This window comes from Artemia sp. Qi Xiang Cuo, chromosome 13, assembly GCF_049724085.1.
Source record: "Artemia sp. Qi Xiang Cuo chromosome 13, ASM4972408v1, whole genome shotgun sequence".
NCBI classification, from domain to species: domain Eukaryota; kingdom Metazoa; phylum Arthropoda; class Branchiopoda; order Anostraca; family Artemiidae; genus Artemia; species Artemia sp. Qi Xiang Cuo.
In genome coordinates, this window is record NC_142806.1 from 30,361,800 (window position 1) to 30,381,590 (window position 19,791).

Sequence of the window (19,791 nt, forward strand, 5' to 3'; positions counted from 1 at the left end):
TTATGCATTGTGAGCTAATAGCTTTGAACTAGAAAAAGTGCTTATGGCTGAAATCTTAAAACTAATTCGGCGTTTTACTGGCAAGCGGAAATCAAATGAACCAAAGCAAGTCAATGAAAGTGTAAGAAAGAGGTTTCCAAAGGTCAATTTACACTTTCGTAGACTGATTTACTTTCTAATGCTTAAGTGATACGCCATATGAATTCGGACTGGTTCACCCGAGACATTTAGGGTCTTATCGTCTTATCACAGTAAGATTCTATTTTACGTCATATTATTGCGAATATCTCTTAATAGCTCGCTAATCGTCCCATGAATTTGATATAGCTTTTCTTGATCAGGAATAGCGTCAAGTCGGCATACCAATCCCCTTTTTGGACCGTACCAACAACTATTAACTATGATATTGGCTTGCGTCTATTTTTCAGATTTTTTGTTTGTTTCCTTGTAGTGGGCTAGTTTATAATATCTAAAAATTCATGCTCTATACATAGCCTACTATGTAAAAACAACGGTTATGTGTGGTGACAATTGGTTGCTTTAACTTCCACATGATGTAATTACAATCGTATAAGTAGTTTATTGCAGTAAAAATGGTAAAACACTACCTAAATTATCTACTAGCTCTAAATGCTGAAGAATACCTATTAGATTGACTTAGTGATACTCACAACAAACTGTCGACAATAGTAAGAAAAAGAGAGCACGTGTAAAAAGACTTGCAAAAATCTACTTTGTTAATTTGTACTGATTAACTGAAAAGTAGATATGAAAAAGAACTAAAAGTATTCTAAATTTATTCTAGCAAGGATTTCTTTGAAGACCTTGACAAGCTTGTAATTATTGTGGTTTTTATAAGTTTTCTCAACTGTGTGGATCGCATGGCTGTTATAATTAGTTCTGTGCAGCTGAAGATCCTTTCTATAGTCGTAATGGTAGCGAGCACAAATAGTAATTCTGTGCCAAGGCTGTTATTCATCATGGTATATGAGACCAATACTATTTTCAAAAGGCTATAAAAGGATCTACTGCTTGAACTAAGTATGATGTCTTAGCCAATTTCAGACACAAATATCATTGCTTTGCAAGTGATTGACAAATAATTATCAATTTCATGTATGTTAATTAATTTGGAAGCTATAAGCACAGTTGTGACCACCACATCACTCAAAGGAAAGCGAAATTCAACTGGGTTCTGTATTTTCCCTTCAGAACATTAGTAGAGTTACTATCACCAAGTTTTCTTAGTAAGATTTTGGCAGAAACATTAAAGGTAGAACTTTTTTTCCCTTAATAGCCTCTAAAAGTAAAAAAAAGGTGGAAAGCAGACCATAAAGATTAATTATGAGTTCATGCTAATCTAGAACTCGAACGAGGTTTAGACTGAGGACTACTCTGAATTATATTAAAGGTGGTATTCTCTTTTGTGGGCAAATCACACTTCATTGATCTGTATTCTTTATGTGCTGGTATCAAGGGCAGTAACTTGTTAGTAACCTACAAAATTGGCTAGTGGGCAGAAGCCTCAACAACCTCGTCTAGACTGCTAAATGTATTTTCTGAAGCAATAAGGTATTTTCAGGTAGAAATATCTCTACTGACCAATGGACCCTTGTAATTGAAGATCTCCATACCGAACCTATTTTCACTAGTCCCTTAATCTCATAAACTTCAGCCATCCCGTCAATAGCTTTTATTTTGCAAAGGTCTTAAGCAATTTTGTTCCAGGACTTCGATTCCATGCGGTTCAAATAACAAGCTTTCAATACGTTCCATTCTTTACCCTGAACCGTAGTCGAATTTCTGTAGGTGATGGCAAAGAGCTTGGAAGTAGCATGACAGTATCTCCAGTATACTTTCAGCCGTATGGCTAGCATGAAATATATGAAACCTAAATTTTGCAGTTTGAACTCTCTATTCAGATAAATTAACCGAAAAACTAGTAACTAAAAGGCTAATACAAGTCAGCCCAACTGTCAAGAGCAAGAATAGTGTCTTGTCAGTTGATTCTTCAAACTGTAACTCTTTCACGGCTAAAGAAATTGAGTTGTAGACATCCTGGAGACAATTGCGACATGTTCCTGTTGCTAAGTAGGTCACTGGCACCAGCGACAATATCATTTTTGGCACAAAAATCCCCAGAGTCAATCCCATTTACAAACACAAAAAAGGTAGGCAGTCAGCATTAGAGAGGAGAGTAATGTTACGCCCAAAAATAATTTTTGGTTCCTTCCTTATGATTGTGTTAGATCTAGGGGAACCATGAAAGGAGTTTAAAGGATCTAATATCCAATGTTTGCATTAATTTCTTCGTGCCCAGTTCTGGTATTCCCTAGGCATCTTTTTTTCTTTTTATTTATGGACAGCCTTAAGATGGGAAGCATATTCCCAATGCTGACTACTTATTTTGTATCTTGGTAATTCCTTATACTACTACTACTAACAACTCACGGCAGCATCAAGCCTTCTGAAGCCAACACAGCTACACACACTCCTCTTCAAATCCAATCTGTTCAAAGCTTCATTCATTATTCCTCTAATAGGTTCTTTAACTCTTCCTTTTATCAGGTTCCTCTAAACAAGAAATTTTGCAACATTCTTTTAGTCAACTGCTCTCATAGGTGCGTCTTTTTTCATTTGAAGTTAGCCAAAGAATAGTCAGGCCATAGATTTATCAGCTTTCACTGTTACAATTCAAAAATAAGTTCTAGTTTCAATGCCAAACTTCTTCAAAGACAAAATGGTATGCTGTATCAAACAGTGCCTTACCGTGGAAATGCTAGAAATTCCTTCAGTGAGCCGTAGAGCATTTCCATAGAAAGGTGGGAAGTTGGTGTTAAAATATTGGAAAGGTTTTACATTTACTAAATCGAAACATCTAAAATTAAATCCAAGCCATTGTCCTTTTTATCTTGGATGATGTTTCCTGCCATTTTATAGCGTGAATCAGAGCTAAAATCGATAGACAACAGACTCGCTGAGTTTAAAGCAATTTTTGTTTCTAACATAGCTCATTGAACCAATAGGGCCTTAAATCAATTTTAGAAGCATGTCCTAAAGTGCATCTAATTCGTCAAAATGACACAGATGCAATATCTCAGGGATTGAATATAGTATTAAGCTGAAACTTTCATGAAAAGTTGGGGGGATGTAAACCTAAATCAAAATAACCTATGTGTATCAAGATTTTCAAAAGTGTATTTGTGCAATGTCCCAGGAAAAAACTCAGGGTATAACTTTGGGACTTCAAGATATATTTTTGGGGACGTTAAACTAAATTAAAATACAGTGTGCATCCAATTTTGCCCGAGGCCATAGCTGTGATACATCAGGAACTGCTTAAGATTTTAAGTTCCAATTGGCAGGGCATGTTGCGTGGGAAATTGAAATAAATTAAAGCACAATATGTGCATCCAAGGTTGTCAAAAAGGTATATCTACAATATTTAAGGAAAGGTTGAGGATATTAAGCTGAAACTTTCAGGAAACGTTGGGGGTTTGTCTAGGCTCGTGTGGCCTAGTAAAGTAATACTCGAGCAAAAGCAACTTGTGCCTGTTTTTGGGCATTTTGAATCAACAATACAACTGTTTCCCATAGTCTTTGTCTTCGTTAGGTCTCCTTGTCTTTATTTACATGCCTTGTAAGTTTAAGTCAATCTGAGAAAACCCTTTATTGGTCTAATTTCAGATGTCACACATCTATACGACCAATCTTCAAAATTGTTTCCATTAAAATCTATATGACCCTGTGTACATGCTTTGAAAATTGAGATCCTATCCGCCACAGCACAACATTTAGGCCTGTTTTCAGGTGTACCGATGCAGCTGAAACTAGTTTCAGATGTACTTTTTTGCAAAGAGTTTATAAGTTTTCATAGCTTATGACTCGTCATTTCTAGGCCGATTACATAGACGAAATCTAAAAACCTTTTTTTTTTTAGACTCGAATCATTTAGTCTACAGTATGGACGAGTCCCAGCTGATTTGAAAAAGTTTTGGACCCATTTTCGGGTCCAAAACTGGCCATTCTGGCGGACTCCATGGAGCAGTTGCTGGAAGCGCTTCGAATCCTACGAGAAGAGGCTGCAAAAGTAGGACTGCAGATAAACTGGACTAAAACGAAAATTATGGCCATTGACCCATCCTCTCCTGCTGCCAATCCTTCAGTTAGCCTGGATAGCACCACTACCATCGAAGTTGTCCAAAGGTTCACCTACCTGGGCTCCATAATTTCTTCAGATGGCTTGCTTCTTTCTGAACTACAAGCGAGAATATCCAAAGCGTCTTCGGCCATGGGCAGACTGAACCGTTACCTCTGGCGAAAACCGAACATCAGTCGCACAACGAAGCTGCGGATTTTCAACGCCCTCGTCGGCTCTGTGATGCTCTATGGAGCTGAGACGTGGCAAGCTTCAGCCGCTACCCTCAAGGCAATTGATGTCTTTCAGTCGAAGAGCCTGAGGAGGATCGAAGGTCTACGATGGTTCGACTTTGTCAGCAATGAGAAGCTGCTGCAGCTCACCAAGCAGTCTCGGTTTTCCACCCAAGCAGCCGAGCGAACACTACGATGGTTTGGACACCTACTTCGAATGCCTCCACACATACCTGCAAAAATGATCCATGACTTCGACCCTGTCAAAGCCGGTTGGAAGTGACCTCGCGGCCGACCGAAGAAACGATGGTCTGACAGCCTTTCCGAGTTCCTGGCGATGGCAAATATCAGGTTGAGCGATGTGCAAACGCTTGCCATGGACCGAAGAGGATGGAGGAGGCAGACGTCACTCTCTACGCCGAGCAGCGCCCGGCAGGAGACATAAGTCAAGTAAGTCAAAGCCATTTTCGGGTGACAATTTGTTCTGAAGCTTTTATAATTTCGGAGACCACGCTGCCTTTGCATGACGATAAATAAAAGTTCAAATAGGGATAAAATCCTTTTAATCGACAGTGTTTCACAAACAGTGATAGAAATTCCCAAAAATACCAGATATTTCGTTACTTAGTAAATATTTCAGTTTTACTACTGATGACGGTTACTGCATATGTGACGGAAATATCTGGTATTTTTGTGAATTTTCATCACTGTTTGTGAAAAACTGTCGATTAAAAGGATTTTATCCCTATTTGAACTTTTATTTATCTGAAGCTTTTGTTGTTGATTAGGGTACTCTGGACCCAATAACTTACAAATAAAGTTTTAAACTTTTTAAAACAGAATTGTCGGTTCTTTTCAGACGGCCTAACATTCAGGAGATAAAAAAAATTTTGTACTCTTTTCAAAATCTCGATATTTTGAGTCCTTTAACCCTCACCAACACTCCCTGAAAGTTTAAACTCTATCCCCCCAGTCGTTCCTGAGATATTACAGATATGCTATTTTGTTAGCCTGGGTGAGTATACTGTCTTGTGACTTAGCTCATTATTTCACCGTAATTAATTAAAAAAAACTTTTTCGACAAAATAAGTTTTTCAAAGAAAAGTAAAGAACTCCGTTAAACAAAAAATGAGCAAAAATAAAATCAAATAATCTACCAAGCGTGAAACTACCACAAATCAGCATCGATAAATAAATGAAACCCAAAACGAATGGAAATTACAATAATTAACCAAGTCAAACTCAAAACGAGCAAAAATTAACATAAGTTGGGTGCAAAACCCCAATGCCTTCCCAAGGCCAGAATAAAATTTGCACTTTACTGAAAAAATATAAATGTTCTTACTTTTATAACTTTAATAAATCAAATAATATTAACATTTTGATTACTAAATATCAGTATATGTATATTAAACTGACAATGCACATTCATTTGTATTTTTTCATTCATTTGTATTGCATATTCATTTGTATTACATTCATTTGTAACTGTAGCGTAAAGAGCGAGGTATTGACTTGGGGGCGAACCCCCTCATATACGTAATATTTTCTGCTCGTTTTAAGTTCTAATGTTGCTTCTTACTTTCAGTTAAAATAACTTTTTTTTTTTAATTGAGTTTCTGATCGTTTTTTAAATAATTCTGGGAAATCCAGCACCCCCTTCATAGAAATGTCCAACTTGCAATTGTTCTAATTAAACAATCCATGTGTTTCAGGCGTCGTTCATAAAGAATTGTGACAAAATTCAACCTTCAGCGTAAAGAGTAAGGTGTTGAGGAGGGGGAACCCCCACATATAAATAATAATTTCTGTATTGTTTTAAGTTTGAATAATGTTTCTTACTTTCAGTTGATGAAACTTATTTTTTCATTAGTTTCTGATTGTTTTTAAATAATGCCAGGAAACCTTGCTCCTCCTCCACAGAAAGATCCCTCCTCCCGACAGAAATATTCTCTAGATAATTCAATCTTGGTGATAATTTACCCCACACAATTACCTTTAACATGTCGACGCGTAAAAGTAAGTCGGCAAAATAAAAGCATGACACATAAAAAGAATTTTGTATTGGAATTCTGGCAAATTCCCACAGTTTAAAATTTACCTTGAAATTTTTCCTCTCTGGAAACTTGCCTCCCCAAGAACAATCTTTCCTTTGTAATAAACACCAGCAGACAATTCACCCCCCCCCAAAAAAATGCATGCATAGTTCACAATAACAAATACTATACGTATACAATTGGGAAATTTAAAACTTTAAGACCTTTCCATAAGGGCTCTAGGGGGAATTTGTTACCTTCAAAGATATATTTTTTGGGTTTTTCAACTATGCTGAACAGAATGGCTATCTCAAAATTTTGATCAGATGAAATTGGGAAAAAAAAAGCGTTGGAGGGGGCCAAGTTGCCCTCCAGCATTTTTAGTCACTTAAAACGGCACTATAACTTTTAATCTCCGTTCGAATGAGCTCTCTCTTGATGTTCTAGTACCACTGGGTCGGTACGATTACCCCTGAAAAAAAAAACACGCATCCGTGATCTTGCTTCTGGCAAAAAATACAAAGTTGCACATTTTTGCAGACATGAGCTTGAAACCTATGTAACTGGATTTTCTGATACGATGAATCAGACGGTTTGATTTTCATTAAAATTATTTAACTTGTAAGGGATGTTTTCCCCCTCTTTCCAAAATTAGGTAAATTTTCTCAGGATCGTAGCCTTTGAAGAGTAATACTAAACTTAATAAAATTTATATATTTAGAATCAGCATTATAAGCCCATTCTTTTGATACATTTATTGACATCAAAATACCGTTTTTCTTAAAGTTTTGATTGCTATTGAGCCGTATCGCTTGTTTTTTTTAATACGTATATGTTATTACGTATATGAGGGGATTCTCCCCTTAGTCAGTACCACGCTTCGTTTAATTAGAACAGATAATTTCTTTTGAAAGCAAAAAAAAAAAACTGTAGCGTAAAGAGCAAAGATTTGACTTGGGAGCGAGCCCCCTCATATACGTAATAATTTCTGTTCGTTAAGTTCTAATGTTGCTTCTTACTTTAAGTTGAAAAAACTTATTTTTTTTTTAAATTTAATTCCTGATCGTTTTTTAAATAATGCTGGGAAATCCGGCGCCCCTTCATATAAATGTCCCTTAACCTAAGGAAACATCCTCCGCGGGAAGATTCTCCCGAGTAACCCCCTCCTCCAGCCCCCCCCCCACCAGAAAAAAATCCTTCCTGAAAATGTCTGTATACTTCCCAATAACCAATACTATATGTAAACAATGGGCAAAGTTCATAACTTGAAGCCCTTCCCCCGGGAACTCTGGAGGATTAAGTCATCCTAAAAGACATATTAGATTTTCGACTATGCTGAACAAAATGGCTATCGAAAATTTTTTAATTGGGTGACTTGGGGAAAAAATGAGAGTGGGAGGGGGCCAAATTGCCCTCCAATTTTTTTGGTCACTTAAAAAGGGTACTAGAACTTTTAATTTCCGTTCAAATGAGCCATATTACGTTATTATAGGACCACTGGATCGATACGATCACCCCTGAAAAAAAACACACACCAACAAAAACAAAAAAAAAACAAAAAAAAACGCATCCGTGATCTTTCTTGTGGCAAAAAATAGAAAATTCCACATTTTCGCAGATAGGAGCTTGAAATATCTACAGGAGGGTTTTCTGATACTCTGTATCTGACGTAGCGATTTTCATTTGAGTTATATGACTTTTAGGGGGTGTTTTCCTCTTTTTTCGAAAATAAGTCAAATATTCTCAGGCACGTAACTTTTGATAGGTGAGATTAAACTTGATGAAACTTATATATTTGAAATCAGAATAAAAATATGATTTATTTGACATATCTATTGTCATGGAAATTCCGTATTTTGGAGTTTTGGTTACTATTGAGCCGGGTCGCTCCTTACTTACAGTTCGTTACCACGAACTGTTTGAAACAGTCAAGCCTTCCAATCACTTTCGACTTTTAAAAAGGGCACTAGGCCTTTCGATTTCCAATCAAATGATCTCTTTTGTAAACGACAGCACTTTCTATAAATAACTTATTTGCCCCAAGGGCAAAAATTACAACCCTTACCTTACTGTCTGTTAGGGTGGTTATCATCCTCTAAGACCAAATCTCCAGAACTTTCAACTACGTTAAACAAGATGATTATCTCAAAATTTTGATTGGATGTGTTTGGGGAAATGGTGGGCGTGAGAGGGGCAGTAGTCGCTCTCCAATCACTTTATACTATTAAAAATGGCCCTAGCCCTTTCAATTTCCAATCAAATGAGCCCTTTTGAGGTTTCTACGACAAAATTTCAATAAAAATCTTATATGCCCCCAGGGCATAACTTACAACCCTTGCCCTGAGTGCTGGAGGGGGAGGGGTGTGTGTCATTCTCAAAGACCTAATTTCCAGAACTTTCTACTACGTTGAACAAAATGGCTATCTGAAAATTTTGATTGGATGTGTTTAGAAGAATGGTGGGCGTGAGAGGGGGGTTAGTTAACCTCCAATCACTTTTGACTATTACAAAGGGCACCAGCCCTCTCAATTTCAAATTGAATGAGCCCCTTTTGAAGTTTTATGACAACTCTATCTATAAAAACCTTATATGCCCCCAGGGCAGAACTTACAACCTTTGCCCTTGGGGCTCTGGGGGTTTGTCATCCTTAAATACATAATTTCCAGAACTTTCAACTAAGTTGAACAAAATTGTTATCTCTAAACTTTGATTGAATGTTTTTGGGGAAATGGTGGGCGTAAGAGGGGGGTTAATTACTCTCCACTCACTTTTGACTATTATAAAAGGGCAATTTCAATTTCCAATCAAATGAGCCCTTTTTAAAATTTCTATAACAAATTTCTATATAAACTTTATATGCCCCCCTGGCACAATTTAAAAAGGCACAAGCCACTCCAATTTCCAATTGAATGAGCGCTTTTCGAAGTTTCTACGACAACTTCTTCGATACGAAGTGCCCTGCTCTAACGGAAAAGATTAATAAATAATACACTCTGCCAACATCGTTCTTATATACCCCCAGGGCATATTTTAAAACCCTTGCCCTGAGGACTATGGGGGAGTGTCCTCCTCTTTACTTAGTCCCTGTTTCTTGTCTCGTTCTCGAATGTCCCCGCTCTTTACTTGGGCAGCGTGATCCCGCTGCCTAAGATTTATGCAACAACTTTCTATATAAACCTTATATACCCCCAGGGCATAACTTACAACCCTTGCACTGAGGGCTCTGAGGGGGTTATTATCCCAAAATATCTAATTTGTAAAATTCTAAACAGAAAATATCTTTTAACAATTTGATTGGGTGTGATTCTGAATAAGGGGTGTTTGAGAGGGGCGTAAGTTAATATCCAATTACTTTGAAGTGTTAAAAAAGGCAGTATCCTCCTCATTTTGAATTGATTGTGCCGTTATAAAGTTCCTAAGATAGTGCTTTCTATGTTAATTTCATGTGCCCCAGGGCATAACATAAAACCCTTGTACTAATGGCTCTGAGGGTGTTATCATCCTAAAATACCTAATTTCCAGAAATTTCAACTACGTTGAGCAAAATGGATATCTCAAAATTTTGATTGGATGTGTTTGGGGAAATGATGGGCGTGAGAGGGGCGTTAGTCGCTATCCAATCACTTTCAACTATTAAAAAAGGAACTAGCCCTTTCAATTTCCAATTGAATGAGCCCTTTTGAAGTTTTTACGACAATGCTTTCAATAAAAATTTATATGCCCCTAGGGCATAACTTACAACCCTTGCCCTGAGGGCTGTGGGGGGGGAGGGGTTGTCATCCTTAAAGACCTAATTTGCAAAACTTTCAACTACGTTGAACAAAATGGCTATCTAAAAATTTTGATTGGATGTGTTTGGGGAAAAGGTGGGCGTGGGAGGGGGGTTAGTTGCCTTCAAATCACTTTCGGCTATTAAAAAGGGTAATAGCCTTTTGAATTTCAAATCGAATGATCCCTTTTTCAAGTTTCTACGACAAAGTCAAAACGATAAAGTTAAACATATAGTCAAAAACTAGCAACCTAGTAAGAGACTTCCAATAAAAACCTTGTATGCCTCCAGGGCATAACTTATAATCCTTGCCCTGAGGGTTGTGGGGGAGTGTCTTCCTCAAAAATGTTTTCTATCTGGAAAGCAACTACGCTGAACAAAATGGCTATCTAAAAATTTTGATTGGATGTGTTTGGGGGAATGATGGGTGTGGGGGTGGGGGGTGGGGGCTAGTTGCCCTCCAATCAATTTCGACTATTAAAAAGTGCACTAGCCCTTTGAATTTTCAATCGAATGAGCTTTTTTGAAGTTTCTACGACAACCCCTTCTTTCAAAACCTTATATGCCCCAAGGGCATAACTTAAAACCCTTGCCCTGAGGGCTGTGGGCGAGTGTCCTCCTCAAAAACATATTTTCTATCTGGAAATCAACTATGCTGAACAAAATGGCTCTCTAAAAATTTTGAGTGGATGTGTTTGGGGGACGGCTGGGCGTGGGGGGGGGGGCTAGTTGCCCTCCACTTACTTTTGAATATTAAAATGGATACTGTACCTTTGACTTTTCAATCAACGGAGCATGTTTTGAAGTTTCTACTGCAACACCGTCTATAAAAACCTTATATGCCCCCATGGCATAACTTAAAACCCTTGCCCTGAGGGATTTGGGGGAGTGTCCTCCTCAAAAACATATTTCATATCTGGAAATCAACTACGCTGAACAAAATGCCTATCTCAAAATTTTGATTGAATGTGTTTGGGGGATTGATGGGCGTGGGGAGAGGGGCTAGTTGCCCTCCAATCACTTTCGACTATTAAAAAGGGCACTAGCCACTCCAATTTCCAATCGAATTAGCCTTTTTTGAAGTTTCTACGACAAATCCTTCGATACGAAGTTCCCGGGTATCATAGGCAGCGCGCACTGCCTAAGTAAAGAACAATGTGGGCAAAATGTGTTGTTTTTTTTCTCCATATCCCAAAAGTCATTTACCGTGTTTTGATTTACCTCACTACTTAGCTGTGCATAGATTGTAAGCTCCATTGGCATGGGCGTAGGCAGCATCTTGTGTTTAGGGGGGCAGCCGCTTCTGTGATGGAGGGGGGAGGGATCTTACTAAGACTTCCCGAGGTCCTTTCAATATAGGTCTTTAGAAACTAGTCATTCTATATTTCACTAAAACTTGGCCTTTAACATTTTCCATGTTCTACTTTTCCTACAACATTATAACATAAGAGACCCACTATCATACTTCCAATTTCCAGAAAACATAAACACCATAAAAGCGATTTGACACAAATCACATTATGGTTAGATAACAGCTTCTTCTAAGAATCTGATTCAAAAGTTTACAGTTGGGCAAAATTAAATATCAAAATTGGTATAGGGGAGACCGGCCCACGTTTAGCCAAAGCAAACAGTTTCAATATAAAAACCTATGGGGCTTCTGGTGGATTATAAAAGCTCTGAAAGATGGCAGTGTTTTTTTTAAAATGTCTGACCTTAATTAATGCTTTTACCAAAAATATCAGATTGGATCAGGTTTTATGGTGATTAACTCTGGAATTTTGTTTAAGTTTATCTGAGAGCCTACGCTTAATAACGAATACTAGAAAACTCGCGTTGTAAACTAACATTGTATTCTCTTATTATTTTCCTGTTTTTGGCAGCTTCCGAGACGTGCCATCTTCACCAGTTTGCTGTTAGTATTTTTTCATCCTGTGGGATAGTGAACTCCCATGTTCGGCCACAATACCCAGGGTAAATTGGGCATGCCGTACCAAGGTGTCCAAAAGTGGCCATGCTTGTAAAAGCTGTGTAAACAACATATTTAAAGGTTGAAGGCAAGCTTAAAACCCAAAACTGTGTTATTTCTGGGGTTGTTTAATCCTGTCAGAACAGTAGGTGAAGTAAATTTTATTTGTTCCAGTTAAATTTTGTTCAAGATAAGGTGATTAAAATTAAAACATGAGAGAATATGAAGAAAAGTGGCTGTGATCGAGAAAAAAATATTATAGTATTTTTTTCTCTCTTATTCTACAAGAAGTCAGTTGGATTCTCTGGAAGTACCATGGGTGTCCCTAGAGGAACGCAGCAAGACTACATAAAAAAAAAGTTGAGAAGCTGAATATCCCTCTAAAAAGTCTGGACCTGAATTTCTTTACAACCTGTTACAACACATGATAAGTATTTACAGAGGAACAAGAAAAAAGACTAAAAACTTACTTGAAAACGATAGCTGATATGCTTTCGACTGTATTCCCCTAAAAGCGTGTAAATTTGCATACACTTATGCCATTATTAAGAGCATAAAAGTACCGGATAACGGAACTGCAAAGGCAGTGGAGACAGTGGAGGAATTACAGGTAAAGATTGGTACCGTGGTTTTATGGATTGCCTTAAAACTCTATTGGTCAGAACGCCAAAAAGTACAAGCCTATGATGGACAACTGCTTTCAACTGTCACAGTGTAGGAGCTTTCTTTAACAACCTGGATTGAGGCCTATATAAACACATGTTCAGACCACAAGACATTTGAAGTTTTGACGAATCAGGTCTGAAAAAATCCACAAGCCTGGTAAAATCATTGCACAGCGAGGCCAGAAGTAAGTAGGGAAGGTCACGTCAGCAGAAAGAGGTCAGTTGACCACGATTTGTGCTGTTTTTAATGTGTTGAAACCACAGTCCCTCCTCTACTTATTTCCCAGCAAAAATAGTGTCTGGAAATTTTACTCAGGGGCGCCTTACCAGGAACCATCATGATCAACTCAGAAAATACTTTTGGCTGGATGACTTCCTCTCATTCTTTGCTTTACTTGCAGCATTTTATCAATCAAGTCAAACCCAAAAACTCAACAGGAAAAAAATATGAAAAAGTCAGATGTGCTCACTGACACCCCCATGAAAGAATGCATTACTGCTAGGATAAAAGCTTACAGTTAGTGACGATTCTGACGTCGATGATCCTGTATACAACAACTCTTCAGACCCCAGCATAGACACTGAAGACAAGCCCCCTACCAGCAACTTCTAATTTGACACTGAGAAAGTCAAGGCTGGTGATTACATTCTGATTGAGCTGAAGAGCAAGAAAGAGAATTCTGTTTACAACATTATTATTATCAAAAAGTAGCAACTGAAGAACTTAAGGTCCACTTTTGGAAGGAGACTGGAGCAAGAGACTTTGCGCTAACTGACGAGATGGATAGTGTCTTAAAGACAGAAGTTGAAATGAAACTGCCACCACTAACAGGTAGAACACCAAGATTAGCGGAGCGGCTTACTTTTGGTGTTGATCAGTAAATTTATAATATGAAATTAATGCTCTTTAGTTTTTTTTAAACCTTAATGAAATTCATTTTGTAGTTTTTTATGCTGACCATATTTTTTCTTAATTTTATAGCCAAAAAACAAGCTTTAATGTTCTCCTGGTCACTTTCATTTTTCTTTTGTCCTGTGGCCAAACGTAAGCCACAGACGACCGAACCGGTGCCGGGGTGGCCAAGGTTTGGCACTCTTGACCACTTGGATAGAGAGGCATCCAGGTGGAAAAATGGCGGAGTATTTCTATTTGTCTTTTTCAAAGATGGTATTGAATGAGTTACTTTTGCTTTGGCATGCTCAGCAACTTCTTATCGCTTGAATCAATTCATGGAGGATTAAACAAGTCAAAATCGGCCGATCGTGGACCAGTCTCCTATCTATATATTGGACCGAAAATCAATATTGAAGATCGAAACGTAAATGTTGTTATCGCAAACGATATTTGAAAATTTCTGTTTATTTCCAGCTTTTTTAACCATCTACCAGGTAACATCCAACACAAAATTCCAACATGCGAAAAGTTCTCGCTAATATCTATCGTAAATTTGAAGTTCTAGGGGGGCGGGGGGCAGCTGCCCTCCCCTGCCCCCCTTCCCTACGCCCGTGTCCATTGGAGCTTATAGTGCAAAGGCGTTTTGGTGAATCAGAGATAAAATCATTTAAAATTTTCACCACCCTTCCCATAAAAAAAAATCTGAAGTCTCCTTGTCTCGCCTTTCCCTTTAGTCTCCTCAATATTATCTGAAAGTTTCGACTTCATTCCCCCAGCCGTTCCACAAATACTATAGATATGCTATTTTAATGACCTGGATACACATAATATCATTCGATCTACCTCTCCCCTCCCCCAAGTTTGAGATCTACTTGACCCTCTCCCTTCGACACTCCTTTAAAGATTTAACTCGATGCATAAGCCATTCCAGATACATTCCAAATAATTTTACACTCATCAGCACATAGCGTCTTTTCATTTACTCAGGTGCTTTAGTCGTTTCCAGAGAATACACTTGGGAGACTCTGGGAATCTTGGCCAAGTGAACAATTCATAAGAGCTCCTAACAGATTAGACAACCAAGACGAAATATTGACACCTATTTGAAGTTTATATCATATTGAAGTTTAATGGAGAGATTCTGGCTTCCCCACAATCACTTTCGAAACCTAATAGGACACCAGAAATGACAATTCCCAATTGAATGAGCCCCCCCCCCTCCAAAGTTTCTACGAACACCCCTTCCGTACGAGGTAGCCAGAAAAAAAAAACACATTGCACACTACAGGCATATTTACTTAGGCAGCGCAACAGCGCTGCTTCTGATTTAGCTAGGCTGCAGAAAAATTTGGGTTCCTGGGCTTAAAAATTTATCTTTTTTGATGCACAGACAAACCCATCCCAGAGTGCGGTTTTTTACAATCTCTGCCCTAGAGACCTTACCCATGTGTATCGATTTTAGTAAGTGACCTATTTATGGGTCATTATTTATATATAAGTTGTTAGATTAATAACTTTGAAAATTTGGCTACTTAGTAATTGTATGTGTAAAATAATGTATTCAAACATATTTTGCTGCCGAGAAGATGTAGGGCATTGTATGCATTACCAAGTCATATTATTTATTGTCTTGTAGTTTTTAACATTATTGGTGGAAATCAAAACAAAGCTGTCACACCTTTTAGTGGAATATTTAAAGACTAGCAGAGTAATATCATTATGAAACTAGACAAACATGGGATTAAAAGACCTTGCGTTGTGTCTAAAAGAGGTATTTTCCATGCTGACAATTCTCCCAGCAGTGTACCATCTTCAGCACTGAGACCAGGGTGATAGTCATTCTTTCATGGGTAGATCTTGCAACATCGTCTTGTATCCTATAAATCCTAATTAGTTCTCCCTTTCCTTCGTTCTTTCTCGAGTTAATAGTTTTTATTTTTGGTCGGTTTTATTTACTTTTACTAATTTGAATTGTAATTATTATTAGGTAGTTGGAGTCTCTGTTGAAGCCCAGAGTGCTCGGTATAAACTTAATGTGAATTGTATTTAGTTTCAAATGAGACATACAATACGATTTTTGAGGGAAGAGGCTCAATAATTTTCTCTGGTCGTCAAAAAACACAGTTCGCCACACCTTTTTCTTGTTTTATGTCTGTAGTCCGACAGGTTCTTTGCCTAGTAAAATAACACACAGTGATGCGAAGCAGCAACTAGCCCATACTTAAATATACTACAACAAATAATACAAATTTTTTTGTTTTATGATTATTAGTACTTACTGGAGAACAAAACAACACGATACCCAGAGATCAAAAGCCAATGTCTAATTTCGTCACTGATAAGAAGGTAATTTTTACGCTTCAGCAAACTCAATGCCAGTTTTGCCATTAAGACTAAATAAGGAGGAATCATACCGAATGCCAATACATACTGCCTGGGCAGTACGTGTTAACTATTCAGTCCATTCTAAAATATCCCAAGTTGAGAGATAATTCCAGAGATAGTCCCAAGGACATGAAGAATTATGACTCCTTGATTTGCCAAACTAACTGAAAAAAGATGAAACTAAACCAAAATTATATGAAGTAACCATCACTTCAGAAAAGTCAACATAGTATGCTAAAGAAGTAAACAAAGCAATTAAGGAAATTCAAGAGCGATTATCAAATATTCTCAAGGGCAATAATAAGCTTTAATGACGAAATAAGTCATAAAATTTATAAAACAATAAACTTAGGCACCGGGATGTTGGCGTTTGGTAAATATTTGAAGAAGAGAAAAATTTAAACAAATAAGGCCTTCAAAAATACTTCGACTATTACAATTATGTTAAACAGAAGTAAGAGAGTTGATATAAAAACCCATGGCTTTCCAAATCAATTAGCTATAAGAAGAAAGAAAACTAGTGAAGAAGATTCATACTAAGCAAAGCCAAAATCTCAAGCAAACTTCAAAAAGAGCAGTTAATCAACCTGGCTTCCGGAAGAGTTACACATTAGCTATATTTTTTCTTCCCAAATTTGTCTCAGAAAATAGCTATGAAACAAAGGAATTACATATACAAGAGTCTAACTAGTAGGAAAATAGATGAGAATAACTTAATTTAAATCATATGAGTTTTGCATTCTCTTAAATTGTACCATAGAAAAAACTTATAATTGCTTCAATCATATTGCAGTCCCTATGCGTCTACTCTTAAACTGTATTATACGTTCAGCCATTGTTACCTCACCATAATATCGCTAGTCCAATGTAGCAGGAGCTAAAAGGGCGCAGAAAAAAAAATTATTAAAACTTAATATCTGCTAATTAGCGAAAATGCCACCAATCGGGAAACAAATGTTCTTTTTGCGCAGAGCATGAATGAGAAAATCATTTTCCTGAATTCTCCTGTCCTCTACCCAGCAATGTGCCTTTTCAGGATTGGTCCAGACATGCTTCATATCAACTGTTGACCTGAATTTTACCATTTTTGCGCCCTCAGCCGATCCGAAATACCAAATTGCTGAAAAAGAAAAAAATAATTGCAACATAGCATATTGATTATAGAAATATTATGAATTATAAAGATGAACATATTGATAAAACACCAAAAACTTAATATCGTATTCAAAAGGAATTCGGCATGACATACTAATCAGCAAAAATAGAACAAAACTTGTTTCTATATCAGTACTTCTCACAGGAGTTATTCACAACCAAATATATTTGGATACTAGACACCAAATAACGCTATTTTACAGGATCTCCATGCTGTATTTTTTCCGATTCTTTGATTAGAGATTACGGCTTTGATACTTATTACATTTTTTTTTTGCATCATTGCTCTCGTCTCCTTGCCAGTTTTCTGTGACTGGAACGGTACGACCTTAATAATATAAATTCCTTAGATAGAAACGATCTCCATACATTCTAACCCACATAAATCTATTATCTTGGGTTTCTCTAGCCTATATAATTTTACAAAAATTTGGATACAGTAGTATTTTTTTTGTTTTTGTGAAAACAAATCTTTATTCGATGAGCTACAAATTGATTTCCATGGATTCAGTTATTCCCAGAATAAAAAATGTGATTCAGGATTCTTTTTTAATACTACTACTGCTATTAATAACTCAGTTTATCATCATATTACCTGATGCCATCACAGCTGCACAAACTTCTCTGTCACCCCAATCAGCTCAAAGTCAATAATCTTTTATTATTCGATTTTTTATTATGACCTCTTCCTATCGAATTTGAAGACATCCTGCGTTTCGCTTCTTCCCAAATGGGCGATGAAAAGCACAATTTCGTTCCGCCCCAGCCAGATAGGTGGCAAAAAAATTTGACCATCTTATGCGAAAAGATAATCAGACACATCAACACTAGTTAGAGCTTTTTGCCAATCCAGTCTTTTTCATAATAATAAAAAAAAAAAAAAAAAAAAAAAAAAAAAAAAAAAAACTAAAAATTGCACAAAACTGAAATGTGTTGTTTCAGTACAGAAAAGGCCATTTTGAAACAACTTCATTTCCTGAGTCTTGTTTTATGTGATTTGATTTTTGTCTTTTAATTTTGATAAATTTGTATAATTTACCTGTTTTTCATTGCTCAGACAAATTACCCACCCCATCCAAAATTTAGAGAAATCAATTCATATCTGTACCTGTATATATTTTGGGGGAGTATTCACACCTTCCTAATATCTAGATTTTCTAATCAAAAAGTAAACATTTTTAAAAGACCATTTCCTAAAAAAAGAAAAAAGAAAAAAAGGAACAAACTTGTAGGCTTAATCTCATGCCTAACCTAGGTGAAAAACATCAGTTTCAGCAAATTTAAGTTTCATACTTTTCGTCCTCTCATCAAGGCTGACTATTTATTCTTTAGCCTTGATGTTTTCTATAAGTAAGTTCCAGTCAAAACTTTTTACCCTTTTCTAATTTCAAACTTTCTGCGACTTAGCTTTTTCCTCCGTAATGAAAAGCAAATTTTAGAGAAGCAAAACTCTCAAAACAAGTTTAACACTCACCTTGAAGATCTTCTGAACCACTAAGCTCTGCTGCAAGCTTTTCCTTTTCTCCAGACAAGGTTTTGAAAATTGGTAAAGTAGAAAATGCGTCAACAACCGCAAACGGAACATTCGGACAACAGGGGATAATGACGGAATTGCCACAGCTTACTGCACATCCTACTAGCGTGCATAAAGCAGCCAGTTGATTTAAGTCTGGAAGAATAACAGCTATCACACCTAAGGGTTCTTCTATAGCAATAGTGAGTTCACCATTAGATGGAAATTGCACTCTTTCTTCTAGCTGATTGGCAGTAACAATCCAATAATATAGTCTTTTAATAGATAAATCAAGTTCTTGTTTAGCTTTCAAACTGTCGATTTGTGTAATCTTAGCATACTCTGCAACAATAACCTCTTGCTGTGATTCAATGGTCTGTATCATCTTATAAAGCTTTAGATTTCTATCCATCATGCTTAATTTCATCCATGCTTTCTGAGCTGCAGAAGCTGCAGTTACTGATTTGCTGAGGTCAACTTTGACTGTAACTGGTAAATGTATGTAAGGGTCTGCTTTTTCCATTTGGAGATATTCACTTTGCATAAAAGGTAATAACGAATCTGCACCAGATCTACCCCAGTTTCCACTTTGCTCAAATCCAGTACCAATACAAGCGGGGTTGAAATATCCACACATATTAATGCATACAAATTGGAAGTTCAACATCTGAGAAACTTCTAAGGATTGAGCAAAATTTTCGACAAATATAAATGCTGCAGAACCATATAAGCTGTTGTTGGCCATCGCTACAGCTTCTTTTACAGTGCGAAACGGAGTTATTGTAACAACAGGCCCATCAGCAGCTTCTTGATATACATCAGAGGCTGTTTGAATATTTGAAATAATCACTGGATATACAAAGTTTTCTCTAGGCTCACTTGTTATAAAGACGTCACCTCCTTCAGTATGTGCAAAGTCAACGACTCTCTGTATTTTTTTTGCATAGTCATGAGATGGAAGTGGACCAAGATCTGCATTACGGTCAAGAGCATTGCCCACTTTAACTTTCATTGCCCTCTCTTTTAATTTGTC

The 19,791-nt window shown here is 37.0% G+C and overlaps 1 protein-coding gene across 1 annotated transcript; it reads right to left on the reverse strand.

The window, feature by feature from the left end:
* Positions 1 to 16,375: 16,375 nt before the first annotated feature.
* Positions 16,376 to 19,770, reverse strand: LOC148945176 (aldehyde dehydrogenase family 16 member A1-like). The gene is made up of 2 exons (XM_089099246.1): positions 18,720 to 19,770; positions 16,376 to 17,210 (listed from the first exon to the last, which is right to left on the reverse strand). Exons 1-2 carry the CDS (start codon positions 19,768 to 19,770, stop codon positions 17,011 to 17,013), a joined length of 1,251 nt encoding a protein of 416 aa, XP_088955372.1. The 3' UTR covers positions 16,376 to 17,010.
* Between the last annotated feature and the right edge of the window lie 21 nt (positions 19,771 to 19,791).

What these genes read in the sequence shown, in the direction of transcription:
- LOC148945176 (XM_089099246.1), bottom strand. Translation starts at nt 19,770, where the DNA reads ATGAAAGTTAAAGTGGGCAATGCTCTTGACCGTAATGCAGATCTTGGT. An exon ending in TGGTTCAGAAGATCTTCAAG is followed by an intron (nt 17,211 to 18,719) that starts GTGAGTGTTAAA and finishes TTTCTTTTTCAG; the next exon opens with CAATTTGGTATTTCGGATCG.